The sequence below is a fragment of the Rhea americana genome, unplaced genomic scaffold, assembly GCF_003343005.1.
Source record: "Rhea americana isolate MKP2758 unplaced genomic scaffold, rheAme1 scaffold_114, whole genome shotgun sequence".
Classification (NCBI taxonomy): domain Eukaryota; kingdom Metazoa; phylum Chordata; class Aves; order Rheiformes; family Rheidae; genus Rhea; species Rhea americana.
This window is the reverse complement of record NW_028185195.1, coordinates 2,412,694-2,436,111: the sequence shown is the minus strand read 5'-3', so window position 1 is coordinate 2,436,111 and position 23,418 is coordinate 2,412,694. Positions and strand designations below refer to the sequence as shown.

At 39.9% G+C, this 23,418-nt stretch overlaps 1 protein-coding gene across 4 annotated transcripts in view; it reads right to left on the bottom strand.

The window, feature by feature from the left end:
• Positions 1–23,418, bottom strand: part of HAPLN1 (hyaluronan and proteoglycan link protein 1) — a 65,427-nt gene that overhangs the window by 23,604 nt on the left and 18,405 nt on the right. For all 4 annotated transcript variants that reach the window (XM_085316794.1, XM_085316819.1, XM_085316812.1 and 1 more), the window contains one exon: positions 11,094–11,218. In XM_085316794.1, coding sequence (XP_085172920.1) covers positions 11,094–11,193 — 100 coding nt within the window. In that variant the 5' untranslated portion in view covers positions 11,194–11,218. The remainder of the gene's footprint in view (positions 1–11,093; positions 11,219–23,418) is intronic.

The window sequence follows — 23,418 nt, the reverse complement described above, 5'->3', positions numbered from 1 at the left end:
ACACAAACATTTTGTATTTCCCTGTGGGCTGTTTCAGGCCTGACCACCTCCACTTTTTTTTTTTTTTTTTTCATAATTCAATATTTGGATACAAACTGAGCTCAAATGGCAGCATACAAAAACCCCACTGAGATCCAGGATACAGTGAATCATTCTCACAAGGTAGGAAAAATGTAACTGTACAAATAGCACTATTTATATTGACATCAAAAGCATCAGCATAATTTTAAGATGTCTCATTTTCTACTTGCATTTTATTCTAACCTTTAAGTTCCTGTTCTAAAATAAGTACATCAAAGGAAGGATGTTCAGTTTACCAGAACTGTCTGTCATATTCACCATGACACCCTCAAATTACTAAAGTCCTGCCCTCCTCAGATTTGAAGGAATCTCTCCTTATTTTTTCTTTGAGATTTTGCTCTGATTTTTCACATGAAGGCATATTTAAATGAGTAGCACCTTTTCTCCGTATCCTTACCCCAGCTTCTCTGCTCCCTTTACTCTCTAGTAGGTGTTTGCCACTGATGTTACTCCATTAAATTGTTGTGTTTGTGTTAGAACAGGTGCTCACTTTCTTGAGCCTTCTTTGCTATGCTCTGTTCCTTTTTGGCAAACCCTGGAAGCACGGGTTTGATGGTGACAGTCAGCTGATGGATCCAAAAGCTAGAGTACTTCCTTCTTTTAGCACCTCTTGCCTCTCCTCTCAGGTATGGTTCAGCAAGCTCAGCACTGCTGCAGATATTGCTGTCTTCTGCCACTGGGGACACCAAGTAAAACTGGCAGTGAATCACCAGCGCTCCATTCACCAGAGCAGAACTACTGACCTCRCTGTATGTAACAAATTACCGAGGAAGACTGTAACTACACATGCATGTTCAGTATAGCAGCAACTGCCTAGATACGTGATTCTCAAGTCTGAGGCTCGATCAGGCTCCCACTGACTTTAGCAGAAGCCAAGGCAAACTTCCTGAAGCAGAGGGGGTGGGAGGGTTGCTATAAAGGCCAACCTGATGACTGAAGGCTAAAACAGTTTTCTGCCAGCTTCAGTGGGCTTGAGTCTGGATTTAAAGGACAAAAATCTAGAAGTGCATGCAAAAATTCTATCATCATCAGCTTGAGAGGTCTGGATGATGGAAGGAGAAAAGGACTGAATTAGAGAAGCAGTGAAGAGACAGATAAGCTGATGGACAGTCTCTCAACGATGAGCCCATCACACAGTATTTTACCCAACCAGCTGTCTGTTTACAGCACTGCAAAAACACACAGTGTGTCTGCAGCCACAGGGAGTGGAGGGAGATGTTAAGACTTGTAGTTTGTATGCATCCTCAGAAAGTCCCAGGCTTCTGACCATTGACTGATCTGCTGGCTAAATAAATATATTCATTCCCTGTAGTGGGCAGTTTATGCTTGACTTCACTATCTCTTGACGCTGGCTACACAAAGCAGAAGCCTCATCAGGCTATATGGCATTTCATGATTAAGTCACCTGCAAACATATTCAGAAGTGGTAATTTCAAAGACAAATTCATTGAGTTCAAATGCTCTACCATTTAAGAATAGAAGGTACCCCAAATTGTGCAGTTCTTTGACAGGAAATGCTGCGTGAAGAATGTTGCTATTATCTGCAGGGGACAGATAGCTGGAAAGCCAGATTCCTTGAGAATGAACAAGTCTAAGTGCTGGAAGTTATTTTACTAGGATGAGAAACCTCCCTACTTAGTGAAAAATCATCACTGTAAAATAGATCATATGTATTGCCAGACAACTTTCTCTTCTTCACTGCCCTTCCTCGGGCAGGGATTGAGAGCAGCACAGCTTTTTCCCCTTGGAGGGAAGCCTCTCAGGAGGGAGGTGCTCTAGGGCAGAGCAGCCATTTTCACATGAAGTGGAGAAGGAAGAAAGTCAAAGCTGCCAGGGCGGCTTGTCTGCTGCTTTCCCTGTTTCTCCTGAGGACAAAGAAGTTTCACAGACTTCTGTCTATCTTGGGAGGGGAAATATTATGCTTTTGGGTGGTTATTACCAAGAAATCTGAATCAGAGCTTAACTATGTTGTGTCTTTAATACTGAAATAGGCAGGCTAATAAATATTAGGGGAAAATATTGGAGAAGGAGGAGGGAGAGTGTGACTCAGGCTGCTAATGCTAGCTCTTTCTAACAACAGCCAGCTGGTGCCAGTAAGGCCTGGAGCACTGCCCAGAGCGCTGTCAAGCGCTGTCACCRCTGAAGCTTGCGCTAGCGTCCTGGTGCTCTTGTGTGCTTCTCTCCTTGCTCTTTCCACCTGCTCTGACCGTCTGCAGCTACTGTTACCTGGGTTTATGTCTCCATAAATGTGAGGAACAGAGGTGATGGGAGCCTGGGAAGGGAGGGCTGGGGGGGGGTGGTTGATCCAGCACAGTTCTTCCTTACCCTGGGACATCACCTGTACCCCTGGAGGTTCAAGGGGAGATGTAGAATTCGGAACACCATTCCCCCACCACCACCACCACCAACTTTTAAAAAAGCCAGTTCTTTTTACAGGCAAGAGATGATGTGCCCCTCTAGTAAGACAATGGAGCAGCAAATAATGTTGCTGATGCTCCCAGACATGGAAGAGGAGGATGGAAGAGTCACTGGCTTTGGAGAAAAAGTAGATGTCAGACTGAGGTATGCAGTGTGGTTTGCTATTGGGCTAGAAGATGTGCAGACAGGAATAATAAAGGATTAAAAATGAGAACCCTGGAGTTTGGCAAGAAGGAAGAATGTCTGTATTATCCAGCAGCCAGTGAGAACCACAGCTAAATTCACCTACTTGCATGTTGTTGGGAGCAGGGCAAAATGAACAGTCTTGGTCTTTCAAAAGTGAACAGAGAGAGAGTTAAAACAAAAATAAACAAACAACCTCCCCCCCCCCAAAGAATTGAACAAACCAGAAACCAACAGCACAGTGTCATTCCTTCAGAACTGGGAATTAGAACTGGGGTTTGGTTGTTATTTTTTTTTAACCCTTGAGGGTTGAATATACTGTGTAAAAGAGTGGAAAACATGTATATGTAACTAYTTTTAAGAAGTTCTGTCTATTCTTTCTAATCTGTATTTCTAGTTTTTTTGCCTTGTACTTTTAACCATGCCAGTCCATTAGCGAACTCCACTCTTTCCCCCCAAGGTGACACTCAGCAAAAGGATATATGCTTGTGTTCATTCTTCTTGGCTTACCTGTAGAGCTTTTACTATTCTGTCCATGTTCTGCACAAGAAGCATYGAATGAATTGCAAACCATGCTCCTGTATCACCAAAGTCAACTGCTGTGCAAATGTGTCAAGTGCTGAGATAAATCAAGCGATATTTTCATCCTTGTCCTGTTGGCAGTTACGAAATGGACAGACAGTTCAAGTTTGGCACCTTGACTGTTGGAATTGCTCCTGGGATGTCCCAGGTGTGAGCACATCTCAGATAGTGAAGGCATCTTCACTACCTGCTGTCCTCTGGGAGGACGGAGGCTGCAGCCACCTCACTCAGCAGTAAGTTCTCCCAACACCTTTAGCTCTTGGACTCAGCATTTCAGCTTACTGAAGTAAAATGGTTATATGAGGAATTAATCTTAGTTCCTTTCATAAAAAAAGCAATGATCTGCTGTGAAGMAGTGATCTGACCTCAGGAGATGGGGTAAACAATGTTTATAATGGCTTGTCAGAGTGGCTTTCTGRCTGCTTCCCTCATCAGGTTTCTGACAGGCTGCTCCTTCTGAATAAAATCTTTGTATGTAAAGGGCAGGATTATCTAAATGACGAGTACAAGATGAAAAAAAAGTTGAGATAAGTGTTATTGTAGTGTCCAGTGTAGCTGTCAAAGAAGAAAACACTTATTTTTTCCAAGAAAGTACCATCAGAGAGTTTGTAAGGTAACTGGCTGCTGAACAGCATAAACTCTGCAAACACCAGATAATCCTTCACTAAACAGTTTTCTGGAACAGGATTGTTTAGATTTTTTTGTAGATGAGAAAAATTATGCACCTGGCTGCAGAAGAACCTCAGATACAGACTGATGGTGAGGAATGTGCTGGGCAACCTCTTACTTGAGAACGAAGGTGGCAATAGATGGCAGRAGAGGATCTAGGAAGAGACTGTCAGAAGGATGATGGACATCACCATAASTATGAAGGCACTAAGCTGTGCTGATCTCTGCAGGCACCCAGCTCAGAAGCCGCTTTCCCATGCTGCGGCACAGCCTGCCACGGACCAGCGCTGACCTAGGAGCTTGTTGCAGGGCTCAACCTTGCTCTCACTCTGCAGGGCCAAATTGAGCACATGTATTTTCTCTGTGTGCCACAGAACATCTTGCCACCATAAATAAGAAGGCACAGGAGGCAGCATGCCACCAGCTTGTTTTATTTTCCATCTGCCCTCCCTTTCTCCCCTGCCTGTCTGCTACGCAATTAACACTGCTGTTCTTGTTACCGTTACTCTGTACGCACCTTGCATTGACTTTAGTGTGATTCCCACTCCAAGAAGGACATTAAATGGATTTTTCTCATGCTCTTGGTGCTTTCAGTTTAGTCTCACCTGCTGGATTACTGGTTTTGTTCCAAATTATACCCTTGGACACATTAAGGATGGTTTTTTTTTGATTCATTATTGTTTCATTTTTAACTGGCTTCTGTGCTCAAGAGCAATGGCAAGTTAGATTTGGAAGGCCAGCAATGTAGTGCGGGGTAGCAGGGCAGAGTCAGGTCATTAGCTGTGACCCTTGGCAAACAGATTTAGCCACTTTATCCATCAGAACTACCTAGAGTCTTATACTGACCCTGCCACATAACTTGATTATTCCCATATTTTAATTATAGAGTAAGAGTTACAGAAAGAATTACAGCATATGGAAAAAATGTGCATTTTAGAAGAAAAAAATCAGTCAGATTTTTTTTTCTCTTTGAAAGTTTTTATGGATTTTTTTGTCAGATAAAACTCATCTATTGCCTGAGATATTCCGCACAGTTAGCAAAAGATTAATTAAACAACATTGTCTGTCATCCTATTTAAATAAACACAGAATTGTTTCTTGCTTTCCTGTAGTATCATCTGGGACCTGAGTGTAATCCTTGTTCTAAGATACCCTCACTGTGCCTGTAGAACTGGCATGTTTTCTTAATCTGCTATGTCTATTTAAGAATTCAAAAATCTGATAATGATAATAACTGTTATTTGATACCAGTAACTTCCACTAGCTAAAATATGTATGCAACCACCATATATTGATATACATATATGTTTGTGTGTATTAATCAGAGAATCTGAAGGGATGAGTGTCAGGTAGAATTACACATGCAAACACTTTTTTCCATCTACTTCTACTACTTGTTTTCTAACTATTCTATAATTAGCTACTTTTTTACTTTGCTTTTTGAAAAATACTAAAAACTTCTGTTTGTACAAACATTGGTCACACAGCTAAAGAAAGCTGTTTGTTCTTATTTGGTGCAARCATGAATTTCATTGTGTTTATGTCAGAAGAAAGAAAACATAAGCATCAAAGTATTGTGTTTCCACCTTCGATCTGTCAGGAAAAAATATTTTTTATACATTATTTTTATGTTTGGACATACAACTGGCAATAGAGATACTGATAAATCTTAATTAAGAAGTTCAGCTAAACAGTTCCAAACAACAGTACTGCTAAAAATACCTGCTTTACTAATGGCAGGGGAGAAATTTCTCTCTCTCTCTCTCTTCCTCTCCCTCTCTCTCTCTCTCTCTCTCCCCCCCCCCAACACGGAGATGACAAGATTGAGGTAAAACACTTTTTCTCTGATTCCACCTACTCATGCTGGGTAATGCATTGGGGAGATTGTTAAAAGGCCCTATTAACTTAAGTTTTGTTTCACAGTCTGAACACCTTTAATGAAAGCAATGTGCCAACAGGAGGTGAGGCTGCTCTTTGCTTATGTTTCCATTAGATGCTGTGAATATAGACAATTTCTGAGGAAGAAAAAAGTTTTACTGATGTAAAAGCAACAGCTCAACACTAAGAAGCGACTGTAAGATTTATTATGAGATCATTTAAAGTGTCCTGAATGGCAACAAAAGTAGTGAGAAATTTTAAAGGAAAAAATAAATGCAGGAAAATGGAAAGAAATAACATCATGGAAAGTGGGAAAATGTAGAAGGTAGAGCAAAGAAAGAAAGCCAACAGGAAAGAGGCAAAGCATGAGACTTGGGAACATCAGAATTAGTGTATGAGGTCAAGTTACCAATCTAATACCATGTTTTTAGCAAGTCAAGAAAGTTTAAACAGCTTCATTCCCCCTACTGGTTCTGTCTTGTTTTGAAGAAAGAGAGGTGGATGGTGCATAAAACTCATCATCATGCAGAGCAATGTAAGCAGAAATTTCATCCATCTTTGTTACTGATTAATGGATTTAACTTTCTTTTTTCCCATAGGAAAACATTAGAAAGTTTTCTGCTCAGTTCATGATGTAATATTTCTTGGTATGTGTAAATATATTGACATAGAAGGTTCTTGAGAGGCTAGAAGGGTGTGCCCTGTATCTGAAAGGTAAAGAAAAACTACATAACAAATTCACTGATATTAAAGGAAAASCTAAAGTTTGGTCCTCCTCAACCAAAACTTTATATTCTTGTTATATTTTATAAGTCTTGATCAAATTGGAGGCACATGTTAAAGGCTTTTACCACCCTCAAGAAATTAACTTGGCAGTTACTGTGATAGTTGAGTCAACTTTGTTTATTTTGYAGAATGGCAACTTACAGAAGAATCTTCTTATCTCTGAAAGATGCTCTGGCTCTCTGAATTATGGGAGGAAGACCCAGGAACTAGAATTTACACTGACAGCAGGATCAGAGCTATGCATACTGACTGAGAAAACAGAAAGGTATGAAAGCTTCATGAGAACCAAGACTATAAGATGGGAGTCTAAGGCTAGAGAGGATCCTAAAAACAATCTCAACCTGACTGATATGTCTGGACTACTCGTGCTGCCATATTTCTACTAGGAATGGACCAACAGAGGCTACACAGATAGAGATGTTCAAAGAATGGGAAACATTCAACCTGGGGCTTATCTTGTGGGCRGACGCTCCCTAACACACTGATTGCTGTTCCTCTGTGACTGAGACTGGCACTGCCAACAAGAAAAACTCTGAGTGAAGAAATTAGAGGAAAGATTTAGGAGAAAATATCTACACCTAGTGCGATGACAAAAAAGAGGTGTTTAGAAAAGAAAGATGCCGTAATTTTAGASGAGTGGACTGCTGAAAGAGTTCTAATAAAAGCAATGATCTGCCAATATAGTCAGAGAATAATATAATCAATTAAATGCTGTTTGTTCTGTTTAGCAAATGTTGAGTCTGGGAGAGACAGCAGAAGGTTATGTACTAACGGAAGGGCAGCAAAATGGGGGAGTTAGATCTTCTGGTTCTAACAGAACCACCAACGAAGACAGAAACATGTGGAAATAGCAGTCAGGGCTGGAATATAGTATTAATAGGTGGCTGCTTTTCAGGAAAGCTGGATAAAAAAAACAAAGGTGAGAACTAGCACTGTACATCAGTGCTACAATAAGTTGTGAAGAAACAAGAAATAATGTCAAGGATAGAATGGGATAAGGATCAAACGCATGTCAGGAAGGACTGTAAGAGATCTTACTCTAGTAGTGAGATAAGTCTTTTAAACAGACACAGGTTCATTTCAGAATGTGCAATCACTATACAGATAAAGGTGAAGCACAATACAGAAATCACCCAAGTACTATTTTTTTCCCTGTTTTTAATAAGGTTGGTTCTGATGGTGTGAAGTTAGGTGGTGTGATGTAAATGAGTGCACTGATATGGAATTAAGACATAAAGGTGAAATCTGAATTCCGGAAACACAGTGTGTTTGATTGAAGAGTGGAAAAATAGGTTGACATACTGACATTACTGACACCTACTCTGGCAAACCTGACAACAGAGTATTAGCTGATCTATCACATTGAGAATGGTACCGTAAGTTTCTTGACGAAAGTAAAATAATATGTATATGTAAGGAAAGTAATTGAGCCACAAAGTGATTAGTCTGACTTCAACAGCAAACAAAACTTGAAAACAGCTCTTGAAGAAAAATTGTTGAAGGAGAGAARTAATTAGATAGAGCAGGTCACTAGAAAGTGGAATAGATCCCACAGACATTTACAGAAGTGTGTCAGACTGATAGACAGCAAACATATGAAAAAATGGATAATAAGGACAGGGAARTGTGAGGTACTGATCTTCTTGGAGCTCAGGGAAGCAACTGATTCAGGAAACATGGGAAATTAGGCATGATGAAGAACATAAGTGTTTGCTTAAATCAGTAAGGACTAGATACAGGGGAGACTGCAATTATTTGGGCTGAAACATAAGTGATTGGCCTAGAGAAAGGCCAGCATGCTTTTTCTGTTATCAGTATTGAGACTGATATTCTTTAGTATTTACATTAACTTAACCTTAAAAAATAAATGGAAATACTGCATAATTAATTTTTTTTTATGTCATTAAACATCACTGATGAGRGAAGAATACATTTAGTAAATCTAGAAACAGAAATAGAGTGAAAAACTGTSATATCATCTAACACAGAATGCAAGATCTAATATGAATAATTTCTACTCTAAATCTTATCCTTGTTAATTGCAGGTGATAGCAAAGGAGAATGACTGCTAAGTGYTGTCTGTCACAGTAGATTATCAATCACCACTGCATTGTGGCCAGGGAGAGGGCAGATCTGATCCCAGCTCTGATAAATGAAGTATTGCTAGCTGAAAGGCAGAAATATTAACACCAGCCGAAGACCTTATCTTGACCACAATTCTGGCTGGTCATGTTCAAGAAGTACAAATTCAAACAAGAACAGGTGTATGGACAAACTACTAAAATCATGAGGGAACTGGAGGTTGTACTATTAGAGAATAATTTGAAATGACAGCTGTGAGGAGATACAATGTTGTCTCATTACTGTTTTAAAGTGAACATCTAAGCAGAAAAAGAGTTGTGTAAAGCCAAGGAATAATACTAGGACAAGCACAAGGCCATAAAATGGCCAAAATGCACGTGTAGAATTAGAAGTGTCAGAAGAATAGGGGCTAGAACCACYTTTCAGTAATGGGGTCTGAAACCCAGCTTGTATGAGAAAGAAACTCGTTCTACGGGATATTACATGATGTGCAAAAGGGGACAGAAGGCAGCTGAATTCCTTGCCCCAGGAGATCCCTTTCGATTCTCTGTACTTGACCACACTACAGTTCTCTGCACCATTTGTCATTCCAAAGTATTCGCAAGCTTACAGCACACAAGGGGAGTGCTACCTTCCTTACTGTAATGTAAAATACTTTTCGTACGGTTCTATAACACGTGTTCCACAGACTCCCCTGATTTCCAGCTCTTTTCAGGTGTAGCTCATCTCACAGATTTATGCAGCATTGGGCAGAATGTAATCCCAAGCCTGATGTGATTCCACAGTGCAAAGAGGAATGTACAAAATTAATAACAAAAATATCAAGTTCTGAGCTGTTTTATTCTTTTTGATTCGTGGTCTGTGTACTTCAGAGCGTGAATCAGCTGATCTTCAAAGCTCATGATAGAGCTCAATTTTAAGCACTATCCAGCTTTTCTTCAAGGAATAAACTCTTGAGGTTCAGAGCTGAGGTTTTATGTATAGAAAGAATGACCTATCCCGAAACTTTTATCAGTTTTAAACTATCTARCAGCTTAGTCACTTGCAGCCTGCACTGTACATATGCTGGAAGACTGATGTTAAGTGAACTATATGACTTGAAAATAAACTGCTGATTAGGCAAATTTAAGACATACAGATTGAAGAAAATTAATTTTGGTTTGGTTTAATTATAAGYACTAAATTCCTCTTTCAAGAGATAAACCATTTACAGTTAAGAAACAGCTTTATACTAGAAAAGACAAACTATGCATTCATTAGATGCAGGCGTCAGCTTTGAAATTTACTTTGGAGAACGAATATTCATCATCTCACAGAAGTAACATGTCTGCATTTTGATATAYACATTTGTTTGACCTTCATACTATGAGTTTCCTTAGAAGGAAATCAGCTATCTCTTATTCTTTTATTTGACCTTGAAAATCTGAGTGTCTATTTAAATAGGTGCAAAGCACCTTTAACTTCTGTAACTTTCCTGGGACTATTAAGTGCTCAGGTTCTCTTAGTATCTTGCCTTGCCTCTACAATTCATGTTTATAAGGAAGTTCAAATAACACAGTTTGCCAGCTTTTAAGAGAAAGGAATCAAACTTTAAAGAGAGAAAGAGAGAAGGAAAAATAATACTGTACTGCTTAATTTTGTAGTATTAATTTTAACCAGCCTCAATAAACATGTAACTGATGGCAGGAAAATCTCTGTTAGTTCTGCCTCTCCTTACTGCATAAATCCTCTGTTTTTTCTTATACAGAATGACCCTCAACGACTGAAGCTGGAACTGAAAAAACAGCTGCATTGTACTGCAGACTCCAACCCTGCTACAGCTCTAAGCTGTAGGATTCAAATGAATCAAACAGGATTATGCAGAAGGGCAGTATAATACTTAGTGTGAAAAAAAAGGCATGAGGACAGACACATTTCTGTTGGGGTAAGCTACTTCTTTTTCCCTSCTCCTCCTCGTGTTTAAATTGCCCAATTTAAACATAGCTCAGATATACTGGAGTTAAAGAATAAGCAGCATTTTTTTCTATGATATGAAGATTTATACATGACTGTCATCTTAAAACAAATATATTCCACAAAAAACCCTAAAGATATTTCAATTCATTGAAGTTGATTATTACTTTAGGATGCATGCTTTTTTCTTTATCTTAAGATATGCTGTCCTTTACTCACTAATMTCTGCAAGGTTGTGACTAAGTGCTATTAGACAATGTAACTTTCAYGTTTTTATATTTCTTAGAGATTATAATAATAATGCAACAGAACCAGAAAACAAAAGGTTCAGTCATCAGTAACAGTATTTAAAAATAATGCAGCAGAATAAAAAAATTAAGATCATTAAGGACATGATTTTGTCTCCCTCAGCAGTCTGAAGATACTGATATTTTCTCATGGATATAGCTGCATTTCCTTACCTTGAATGTGAATAATTCTTTCATGCTCTAGAGTTGAGTTATCAGGGTGAGGTTCAGCCCAGCAGATAGAAATCAGCACCAGAAAAAGTAGACTCCTCATCTTTACAGTCAAAAAATCTTCTTCACTGTGAAGACATCAGATACAAAGAGGCTTGTGAAATTTTGGAACCCTTTACAATGTTGCACTGCACAACTTGTTACAGCTAGTATTTAACCCACTCAGCTGAAAAAGTTAAAACAGCTAGCAATTTTTTAGACATGAAGACTGGACCTTTTCATTTTGGACTTCCATTAAATGAAACTGGGAATCAGTATTTAACTCTGTCTATGCAGAAATACAACATGAAAGAATAAAAGCACACACAAATATGCAAAAACCAAACTCCCTGCAAGACCAAATGCAAGCAATACTGGTGTTTCAAAAAACTGTTCTAGTGTATTTTTGATTTTCCAAAGGTGCTATAAATCTGGTCTGTTAATACAGTTAAAATGATCTAAAGCTATCACTATGTCTATATTTACTGTATGATGCAATCTTCTAATGATGGATTTCTAGGATTAAAACAATCTTTGCATGCGTTTTGACGTTTTAATAAAGACTGCAAGTTAACTTAGCAGTCAGGGTGGTAAGTTTGCTTGATCTAAGCAGTAAAGATGACAAAACATTTCTCAGGCTGATCAGAAAGGTCTATTTTATTTCAGATCCACTTACCATTTTAAAGGATGCTAAGTACACAGTGAAATGTTGGAAACCATGCACAAARTAGGTTAGAGTTGTGTGTGCTACCACTGCAGTTGCCCTAATATTGATTTTTCATTCATTTCTACCTAGAATGCTGACGCACTAACTTAGCGTGCCAGGTAGGGTCTCTGCAGTCAGCAGAGCTGAGCGCTGCAGGGAAAATCTCTGCCAGCCTCTGAGTAGTAATTAGGCAAATGTAGACCTGAAATAGATAAGAAGGCATCAAATACAAGAGCTTTCAGTCTGATGTGTGTTTTATAGCAATCATTTTTATAAATGGCTGTTATTTCTCAACTTTGCCTTTCAAAAGACTGATTCTTTTCCTCAATCTTCAGACAGTGTCAGAAYTGTTAGTGTGCTTTCTTTCTAATGCACAGAGAAGTTTACGTACCTCTTTTGCCTCTAACAGAGCTAGAGCTATCAGAACTATTGCAGGATATTCTTGGTCAGAACCTGCTTCAGGATTTGAGCTTTGCAAACAACCTCTATCCCTAAAAAGATTCAARATTCTACATGTTTCAAATTAAGATCCAAATACTGTAACCTGAACCTGTCTCTATTATGGGCTACCAGGCACAAATTCTATTGCCATTTTTTTTTCATAGCAGAACATGCATGTTACTTGCCTGCCTTTCCATTTCTTCAAAAGAACTTGGGTGAGAGTCCAAGGTCAATTCAGCATCCCTTACTGTGGAGTATCTAGAGGTAGGATAAGTGATGGCTGCATGCTCTTTTCTAGGTGGTCCCCACACAGTAACCCAAGGCTCTCCAGCCACTCCCTCTTTCCTGAAAAGCTTGGCAGCCTGATGACCTCCATCTCACAGAACAAGGACAGATGTGGCTCCCCCTAGAGCACACCAGCCTGAGTTTGCAGGGACTGGAGGGAGCACACAAGTGCAGCAACATGTTCCTCCTTCCTTGCTGGACTGCCAGCCGGCTGGCTTGAGACAGAGCAGAGTGCCCATGTACCAGGACACACATCCCACACTGGGCACCTGATACATTCTAAGAGGAAAAAATGCTCCAGTCTGTCTGTCTGTCTCTTTCTTTCTTTCTTTCTGTCTTAGGACCAAAAATTTGATTTTTTTTWAAATTTAATTGGTGAGGGAGAGGGTTACTGGTTTAAAAATAGCTTGGTTCTCAAAGCAGTTTTGATTTTGAAGCAGACCATGTGAAGTTTACATGAAGGTCTTTCTGTTTTCTTTCCAGTCTCCAGCTTGGAGCCCACGCTGGCTCCAAATAGCCCTGAGCACAGTGAAGCTGCTGCTGTTTTGCRGTGAACCAGTCTATGCTGAGTCGACACAAGCTGGGAAAGAATCAGGCCGGCAGGGGCTCTAACGCCTGCTCCGAGGGTGCCTTAGCCACTCATTAACACTTTGGCTCTACCCCCCTGCCTGCTCTTTTTGGTGGCACTAGTGAGAATCATCCCCCAAATCAGCTGACAGGTAGTACTGCCCTTTCTATGGACAGCATCTCCTGCTTCCCTAAACTGTGCGTGCAGGGTGTGGGACTCCACCATGGATTTATTTTCTGGTTGCATTAATGGAGATCTCCACACCAGCCCGCCTTTCCTTATCAAGGTCACCTTCGTAAAACGAGGAAAAGCCCTCCACTTACCCGGAGCTTCCCTGGGACAATGATTATCAGAACAAGCAGTTTCAGGATTAGCCTGTTGAACTGAAGGGGCAGTACACACCTTTCAGAGATATTTCTGTTTACTTGTGAATACAGGCAAATATTACTTTGTGCTAGAGTGAAAGCATCATACAAGTAAGAGGCAGACAAATTACTGACTGATGTGGGGCTGAGGAAATCTGTTCTTCCTTCCCCAGCCTCCTGGATGCAGCTAAACAAATTGCTATGTCACACACCACGAATATGGGACAAAATCAGCCTTAGACATTTGATCTGTAGATTGACAGAGTTTTTGGAGGGAAATAGCAGACATGGTGATGCTTCAGCTTTGGTAGTAGACAAGGTGACTGTGGCTGGGCCATTTGGTTTTCTCCAGTTGCTAAGGATGGAAAGGACAGCCTAGCGTTCACTGGATGTGCAGGAGCACACATACACACAAAATCAGTGTCTGTGCTCATGGCTGCGGTTTCTTTGGCTCCAGTAAAGGTCATCTCCACTGCTAAGGGGTGTTTTTGTCTTTGAAATGCCTCAGATTGCACTAAACTAGCAAGAATTTCAAAGCTATTTCATAGAGGAACAAACACCCAGCCTGCCTCACAGAAAATTTATCCATCATATATCCATGCTTAATTCACCAAGCTTTTCACATTTGTGGTTGATCAACTGAGATTAAAGTTTTAGCTGTGCAAAAGTGTGCTGTTGGGGGATAGTTCAACACTCCATTCAAGTGTGAGCAGCTTTAAGGCTGTTCCATTTCTTTGCCATCTGCAGTGGCAGTGGAGAAAACGAGGCTCTCCAAAGTCAGGTCTACCCTGACCTTGTATCAGTCCCCTCCAGGAATCCCCAGGATGGGAACTGGGGCATAAAGCCAGAGCCAATGCAAAGCAACTTTACAGGGCCAAGAATCTGACCCTTGCTATTTTGTAGGTTATCCAAGAATCAATTAGCCAGAGGACTTTACATCCTCAACTCGAGCCAAAGAAAAAGAAGTCAGACTCCATTTCTGCAGCAGCCTAGGAAGACCTCAGGGGAGAAATGATAGGTGTGGATGTTTTCATATTAAAATTAATAAAATTTTGGCTGGAAGTCAGTGAATTTTCAGGAAAAAAAATGGTAATAGTTAGTCATACCCAAGAAATCTGCACTGGTTTCAATTACTGCAGTTTACCCAATCTGCTGTCTCCCTAGATAGAGGTGCAAAGAAGCTGAATATTAATTTTAAAGAGAGATCTCAAGACTCAGAGATGTGATTGTGGGGACTATGCATTAAGTTTTTAATTTCTCTAAAACTGTTCATTCTTTGATTCAATTTTAAATTCTGGTATTAATCATCATTTGCTATACACAGCCATAACTAATTTATTTCTGCCAAATCTAAGAGACTATAAAACACTGCTATTTGTATTTTAAAATCACAGAATCACAGAATGACTGAGGTTGGAAGGGACCTCCGGAGATCATCTAGTYCAACCTCCCTGCTCATGCAGGGTCACCTAGAACACATTAGGCAGGTTTGCATCCAGGCGGGTTTGAATATCTCCAGAGAAGGAGACTTCACAACCTTTCTGAGTAACCTGTTCTACTGCTCTGTCACTCTCACAGTGAAGAAGTTTTTCCTCATATTCAGATGGAACTTCCTGTATTTCAGTTTGTGCCTGATGCCTCTTGTCCTGTTGTTGGGTGCCAGTGAAAATAGTCTAGTCCCATTCTCTTGACATTAAGGTATWTGTAGACATTGATAAGATCCCCTCTCAGTCTTCTCTTCTCCAGGCTTTAACAGCACCAGCTCTTGCAGCCTTTCCTCACAGGGCAGATGTTCCAGTCCTCTGATCATCTTTGTAGCCCTACATTGGACTCTCTCCAGCAGTGGTATATTTCTCTTGTACTGGGGAGCCCAGAATTGGGCACAGTACTCCARATATGGCCTCACCTGGGCTGAATAGACAGGGAGGATCACCTCCCTCAACCTACTGGCAACAATTTTACTAAAGCACCCCAGGACACCACTGGCCTTCTTGGCTACATGGGCACATTACTGGCTTATGGTTAACTTCTTCCCTACCAGGACTCCCAGGTCCTTCTCCACAGAGCTGCTTTCTAGCAGGTCACCCCCTCAACCTGTACYGGTGCATGAGGTTATTCCTCCCTAGKTGCAGRACYCTGCACTTGCCTTTGTTGAACCTCAYGAGGTTCCTCTCTSCCCAACTCTCYAGCCTGKCCAGGTCTCTCTGTATGACAGCACAGCTTTCTGGTGTATCAGTCACTCCTCCCAGTTTGGTATCATCAGCAGACTTTCTGAGGGGGCACTCTGTCCCTGTATTAGATCTTGAGACTGAGACTTCCTCACAAACACTCATACGCCCATAAAAACCCCAAAGAAAAGGGTGTTGCAATAGTACACCACACCATCTTYTCATATGTGTAATTTCACAGTGCAAAGAAGGTTTAGGATGAGAGAAAACTAAAAGAAGATACCTACAGAAGAAGGAAAAGAGGTACCGTGCAGAAGGACTGAGAGAGAACTGATACACGTGACTTCTTTATTAAAGGTCCTATTGTGCTTTTTCCTGTATTTAGCAGTGAAGACCAGCAAGTAAGAGCGCTAATTAATGTTATCTAAAATAGATGACAGAATCAGTAAAATAAATCTGAAAATTTTACGGTTGAAATAGCCCCCCAAATCTGTTGAATATTCACATCTGAGCTCCTTACAAGAGAGAATTCAGTGTCATGCTTGCAGTTAACATTTCTTATGGCTGGCTCGAGACAGCTTCCCACTCAGCACATGCAAGAAACACTTAGAAAGCAACTACTCATCTCTCTATTGACTGTACGGGGAGTGCAAGTATTCTGACTCATCCAGCTATCACTGACCCACTCATTTTAGATGTTTTAATGCTAAAAGTGGGCATCTACACTAGGTAATCTGAAAGTCCATCTTGCTCTTGAAGGGCAGCTAGCTTCTTAAAGGGTAAGTATTCACAGTCACTTTCAAAGCTCTTTCTGTCCTCCAAAGCTAATGGTACAACACTCAGTTCTAGCTACAGACTTAAGWCCTCAATTAGTAAAATCAGATGAAAATGCACTTCCTGCTCTGATATGCCCTTACACCATCTAGTTTAGATTCTACTTTTCACTTATTTTGCTCAGAAGAAAAGTTATTCCAGGGCGAAAAACAAAACAAACACACACATACACACACACACACGCACACAAAACAGGCTAATGGAATTAAGGTTAGACAGATTCAGCAGATTGCTCCCCACATTAAACTGTTCTCCCAAAGGAAATTTTGCTGATAGCATGGCAAAGAGAAAGAACAACTGATGGCATAGGAATGGAAAAGGTCATATACTCAATTAGAATGACTTAGAATATTTTATCAAACACCTCCTCCCAAGCTACTTCATCAGTTCAGGTTATTTGGAAAATTGTGAGGACCATGTAAGACTTGGGGCCATCTAAAGTGCCAGACGGTCAATGTCTGGATAGCAGGTTGTCATGGTAGTTCTCTAACCAGAGGCAGAATAGTTCAATGGAAAAACAGCATGACCATTCAAAGACATCTGGAATCCCCTTGAGTCTATTAATTCCCTGGGAAGAATGCTGATAAATTGCTTGCAGGGAGAAAGAAAATATCTTTAAGATCTCTGGACTGTCTGCCTTGTGTTAGAAATGAAATTTATTCCAGACACACAGGACAACAATGATACCAATGCTTTGGTCATTATTCATAGAGTACAGCGAGGTCACATGGTCCAGCTTTATGGCTAGAAGTTAGAAAGTCTGGTACTATAGGCTTAGTGCAAACATAGATAAGAAAAAGGGGCTGCAGTTAAGCTCTACCATGGATAGAATACTGGTCACTCAGTATTTGAGTGGGTTTCTTTCTTTCTTATTCTTTAAACAAAACTATATACATATACCATTACATGAGGAATCTGAACATTTTTGCTTAAGTAAAGCACCATCACCTGGCATATAGTAGGATCAGGTTCATTATGTGTTCTTYGATAACACAAAGCATCTTGCCATAGAAAGGGAGTTCCATTTTTTACTATGTAAAGTGGATTCACCGGTGTGCAGTCCCTTCTCTTAGTGACAGTTTCTATTGCAATCTCCAAAGCCYCGTGGTTTTCAAAGAATTTCTGCGATACAGGCCAGATCATGCTTGCATTCTGCCATCTTCTTGCTGTGACGCCGAGAAGCCTCTTCCAACCTTGAGTAACCCCTTTCATTGGAGGTYGGTATGGAAACTTAATCTCTCTTCTCTCATTTTTCTTGATTCTCAATCATGTTTATGAAACTATTTTTCATTAATTCCTCACTACGTTCCCCAGGCCTCTTCCTGTTACCCACATCTCTTCCTTAAGGTGCAGCTTTTTTTGCAGATGMCTTTTCCAGCTGTATTGTTCTTGTCTTTTGGAATTTGTATTACTTTATCTAAACTTGCTGTTCCAGATTTCATGTTTCAAAGTGAATATTTAGTACRATCCATGGGCAATTTTTAAGTGATCTGGCAGAATTTTGGTGTTTTGTTCTCTTTGTTTATTTATTTTTTTTTTCAGTACAGAATGAAAGGGTTTCTTGGTGCATAGAGAAAAGGCAAAGGATTTTATTTAGTTTTAGATCAGGACATATGAGTAGGGGGGCTCTGAGACTGTTAGTTCCCATTGGTCACCTTCAGGTTACTGAGCTTCAAAGGAGCATTACTACTTGCCTGGCAGCTAAACTTTGCCAGGTGCATGACCCAGGATGACAGAAAACATTTTTTWCTGAACCACTAGTTTAATTTCATATCTTTCCATGGTGAACAGCAGCTCATCTGTCCTAAAACCAATACCCTCTACAGAGACTAAGACAGTAGAAAATGTTTTCAGAGTACAGCTCCCTCAAGAATCCTCCTCTGTTCTCAACTACTTAAAAGCTGCTGATGCTTTGAGGTACGCCTAAAAGATTYACAAGAGCTAAGTCTTGCTTAGTTTCCACCAAGTTTAAAAGAGTAAACTACCTGGGAAAATTGATCTTCCACATTGAAAAAAAAAAAAAAAAAAAAAAAAAAAATCCTTTCCAGAAATATGGCAAAAATGAATGAATTCCAGAGAAGTTTTGTGTCATTCCAGATAGAAAATTTCTGGATTCATTCAAACTTTTTGATAAATCGCTCCAGCTACATGATCTGATCACATCTTAATACTTAGGCTTACACTTTTTGCATAGGAAATACTGTGAAAGTTAATGGAATGAGAAAGTCAGGAAATGGTCCATGCACTAGAAATATGCAAATAGGCCAGATCCTGAGTGTTTTCGCTAAGGGAGCTACAAAATTTCTATCCGGACTGTCCCAGGATTAATTTGAAGTTCTCATTCCTTGTCCCCATCTAAGATGACTATACCTGGGAAAAAAATAATAATTAACAGTGCCTGCACATCCTTGGAGGACGCCACTATGCGAGTGAATGGCTGCACTGCCAGACTTGCTGGCTGTGGAGCCCRGCTCCAGCACCTTCTGAGAAATTAATAGCAGCCTACCATTTTTTGGCATGGATCCTGGTGCACAGCATAAAATTGGCCCTCTTGTCCAGTGAACCRTGGGTGCTAAATCCTGTCTTCCCTCTTCTTTGTGGTCCAACAGTTGCCCTGTCTGCACTCTCAATGTCACTGAGAATTACTTTAATAAGCAACCTCGTTTCCTCAAGAAATAGTAACARTAATAAAAGTAAAAACATACTTTTTAAACCACTGCATGTTGCTAAAGCAAGTCTCCTCTGAATCACTGCTTTTAAGATGGTAAACAATTTAATTTTATCACAGCAGTGTTTTCATGAAACAGCTGCTTCTTACTGCAGTGATACGTAAGTTGTTTCTTTCGGATATTCAGTCACAAGGAATTAGCTGTTGGTGCAGCCAGATCAAAGCCATATGTGGATCACTTGTAAAAGCACAGTTCTTTCAACATTTTTGCAAATTGAATTAATCAGCAATCAACGGCAAAACACACAGAGATCGGTTATTCTAAAGAGGAGGAAGGGCTAGAGGTAAGGGCATTAGTTCAGACTTCGGGGGACGCGGGTTCGGCTCTGCCTTCGCTGGCCTTACTGCGGGACCTCGGGGAGCGCAGAGGCGGTGGGGAGAGGTCGCTTTGTCACCGCTCGCTCACTAGATGTGGCATCGTGCAACAGTATTTCTGTCTTTCAGCACCTTAGAAGGAGCTCACATATTACTGCAATGAGAGAAACACCAGTTGCTAGCAGGAAAGGGGACCTCTTCCTCGCTGGCTACAAACGGTACATGCTTTCATGTGCTGCCRTGTGAGACGTGACCATACGTACACGTGCACACACATGTGCAGATGGTTACCTACGTGTTATCAAGCTTCCTCCTCTTTTCTTAACTATATTTTCATCACAGTATAATAAGATTGAGAAACACTGGAAAAACACATGAGTCATAGGATTGTTTAGTTAACTTCTTGTCAGTTAAATTCAACTGGAAACAAATAATGAACATTTCTAAAAACGTGGATTTTTCTAAGACAATTTCCTAAATAAACATAACACTCCCAAATCTTATTGCTAAATGATGTTGCCTCAATATTATGTATACTCTTTTTCTTTTTTTTGGCTTAGAACACAATACACATCAGTGAAAATACCATGAATTCACATTATGGTCTAAAAGCGGTGGGGGGGGGGTGTTGTTTTGAGTAAGATAAATGTGTGACATTCAATTATTTATAAAAATTATATTCTTTGCTGGTTTACAGATATGATAAGAGAGACTTGCACAGACATRCTTTGTCAGTCAGATGTGAGAAAGATGCCAAAAATAAGACTATATTCAAAGCTCCAGATTCTGTATCTTGCAGGTATAGGGAGATAGTGATTGCAGTTCTGCATTTTCAATCAATTAAGTTAACAGCAATACTAGAAAAAAAATAGAAAAATAACTTATTGGAAACAACAAGAAAAGATAACCATTTGAAAACTAAGGTTGCAAACTGCAGGTCTTACATGTCAGGGAACCTGGACTGATTCTCTGCGATGACTGAGTAATATATGTAGGTGCCAGAAAAGCTTTGCCACAGGTAGGCGTACCAGGCTAGTTCTGTGTTTTTGTAAGAAATTGATAGGATTCCTCTATTTAGTTTCCTGTAAAGCAATAAAACTTTAACTGTGGTCTAACCTGGGAAATTATTATTTTGGTTAGAAGAGGCAGAGACTAGTGTAAGAAGGTGAGGACTTTTATAAAGGAGAGGTGATATTACAGTTGTGCTGAAAACAGGGAATTTTGCTATAGGGAGTTACCAGATGAGTTCAGGGAGCAATCCTGGGACTAGATTTATTTAAATTGGGTATTTTAATTAAAAATATGATATAAATTGTGGCTACAGATGAATTTAATCTGCGGCAGGTACTGGGTGGAAGGCATYGTCCATATGGAGGGGACGCCACATGTGGTTCTGGATTAACTGGGTGGTTAGTGAAATAGTCTCTGGGCATGCTGGCCTAGAAACCCATGGGTTTGGTGATGAATCTGGTGGTGGAATGATCCATGGCCATGGCAAAGCCTTCTCCAACTCCAAAGCATTGGCAAATCCTTCAGACAATCTACCTGCCTTCCCGGCCCCAGGAACCATGGGACACATGCAGACAAGGATTTTTCAGGGTAACCAGATGAAGGACAAACTCACCTTATCAAGAGTTACTAGAAGTGCTTGTCTTGGTTAGCCCAGGAAAACACAGTCGAGTACGAATAAAATTGTTCTCTATAAATATATCACAGAGTGAATGCCAGAGAAGAAAAAGACTATTTCAGCTAAAATTTAGGAAAAGAACAAGTGGGGCCATAAATATATATAATCTAGAAAGTAAATGATATTACTCTATAAAGAACTGGAATAGTCTTCCTCAAGATTGGAGTGGGAGTGCAGCAAGARACATAGCTGGTTTTAAAGTGGGACTCGCATGCTCTGTAAAAATTGCCTGGGCTGACAAGGGACAAGGATAGAAGAGGACAAGTCTCATGACACAGAGGTCCCTTTTAGTTGTTTGTTCTCGTATTCCTCATTTTAAGCAAAGCCCTTTATTAAAGCAGGTTGATCAATTCCTTTTCAGGTAGATTTTTTTCTTTCCTTTTATTGCAGATCCAAACTGTTCTGGCTACTGCTATTAAAGATGTGATTCCAGATGCTTATGCAGGGTTTTCTATTGGTCCATATTCTAGTTCAAAACATGCTCTCAGTAATACTTGACACTGATCGCAAAGCATCTTTCTCATCACTGGGACTTCTTATGACAGATTTCCCCAAACAGTTTTTCATATTCTGATTTTGTATCTGACTCCTGTAACGTTCTGAAGTAAACTCTGTACTTCAGATAGCAATGCTGTTGTCCCTGATACAGATCATTAAATATCTGCAAATGAAATGGAGACACATGTGGCTGGCTTAATGGTCTGGCTTTTGCAATGCTCAGCCATATGGAAGGTTTAGCTGTGTCTGCTGTAATGATGATGCACAAAATGTGAAGAAGACATTTCTTAAAGTTCAGATGTGTGGTAGGGCAATGCATCCTTTCCGTGATGTCTTGTAGTTGTGAATTTCTTTAGGCTTGTGTTAAAATAAAGGATAATGAGAGCTCCATTTCTGCTCTGGACCACTCAAAACGATGACACTGGATGTTAACTTGATAAAATAAAGAGAATTTCAACACAGAGCCATAAATCAAGCACATAATAGGAAAAAAAAGTACAGGGGGCCCCTCCCGATAAACCATCCTGTTTTAACATTTTCATGGGGAAATAGTATAATTGCTCGGGTAAAATTTCAGAAAAATGTGAGATATAATCTTACAATTATCTGAATAATTTGCAACTCTAGTAAAATCATAATGCAGAACGTATCTTCGTAAATAAACCTCTCTAAGTTGCTTAAGCAAAATAGCATGCTGAGTATGCAGTTCAGTACATCTAGTACCAGAAGAAAGTTATATCATGTGCTAGTTTCAGATATATTCAGAGTTTAAGAGATGTGACTGAAACATCTATATCCAGGAAACATCTACATTCTGCATTACAAAATTAGGTAACTGTGTAAGCTTACAGCAAGAAAAATAGCACGTGAAAAGCTGCAGACAGCACAGAGTTGAGATTGGTACATACAAAGATATTTTGAGAACAAAGTCTAAGGACATACTTTAACTTATTGGTATACAAGACCAGACAGATATTAAAAAATATATCAGYGGCATTGGTAATTGAACAGTTCTGACATTTATTTTGGATGCTAGCAATATGTTGTGGCTTTTGGTTAGTTCTTGAGAAAAATTAAACCTGCATAGGTTTCAGGGAAAAAAGTCAATACAAAAAGTCAGACAATCTCTGAATTGGAAWACCCAGTTAACAAAGAAGGTATATTGATTTAGATGATGCCAGACAAGGCAATGTCTTTGCTTATGCAGTAATAAGAATAACTGCAATACTGACAAGCTGAAAAAGAATGGGGTTTTGCAGACATTTAAGCAGGATATCCAGTTTAAATAAATGGCAAACAGATAGGACTCACATACTTTTTGCAACTGTATACCACTTAACCAAGTTAATTATTGGGCTCAGCATTTCCACACTCTCCCAGAATAAAAGTAAGGCTTTTATTTGTGCTTTAATGTCTTCAGGATTATGCAARCTGTTTCAACTTTACAGGCACAATTTCCCATTATCAAATAGCACTTAGCAAGGCTTTGAACCCCCTCCAACCACTGTTACCCAATCCASGTCCCCACATCTGAAGAGAAGCTGCTCTTAGGAGAGTGGGTTTGTCCCAGTTTGAAAGGTGGTAGGAATCCCAGGAGTAGCACCGTACTGCAGAGAGCTCATACGGAGACCTCAGCTACAATCTTATATGCAGGGGTGAGCCAGGTCTGCACTATTCCTAACTCCTACTCTTTT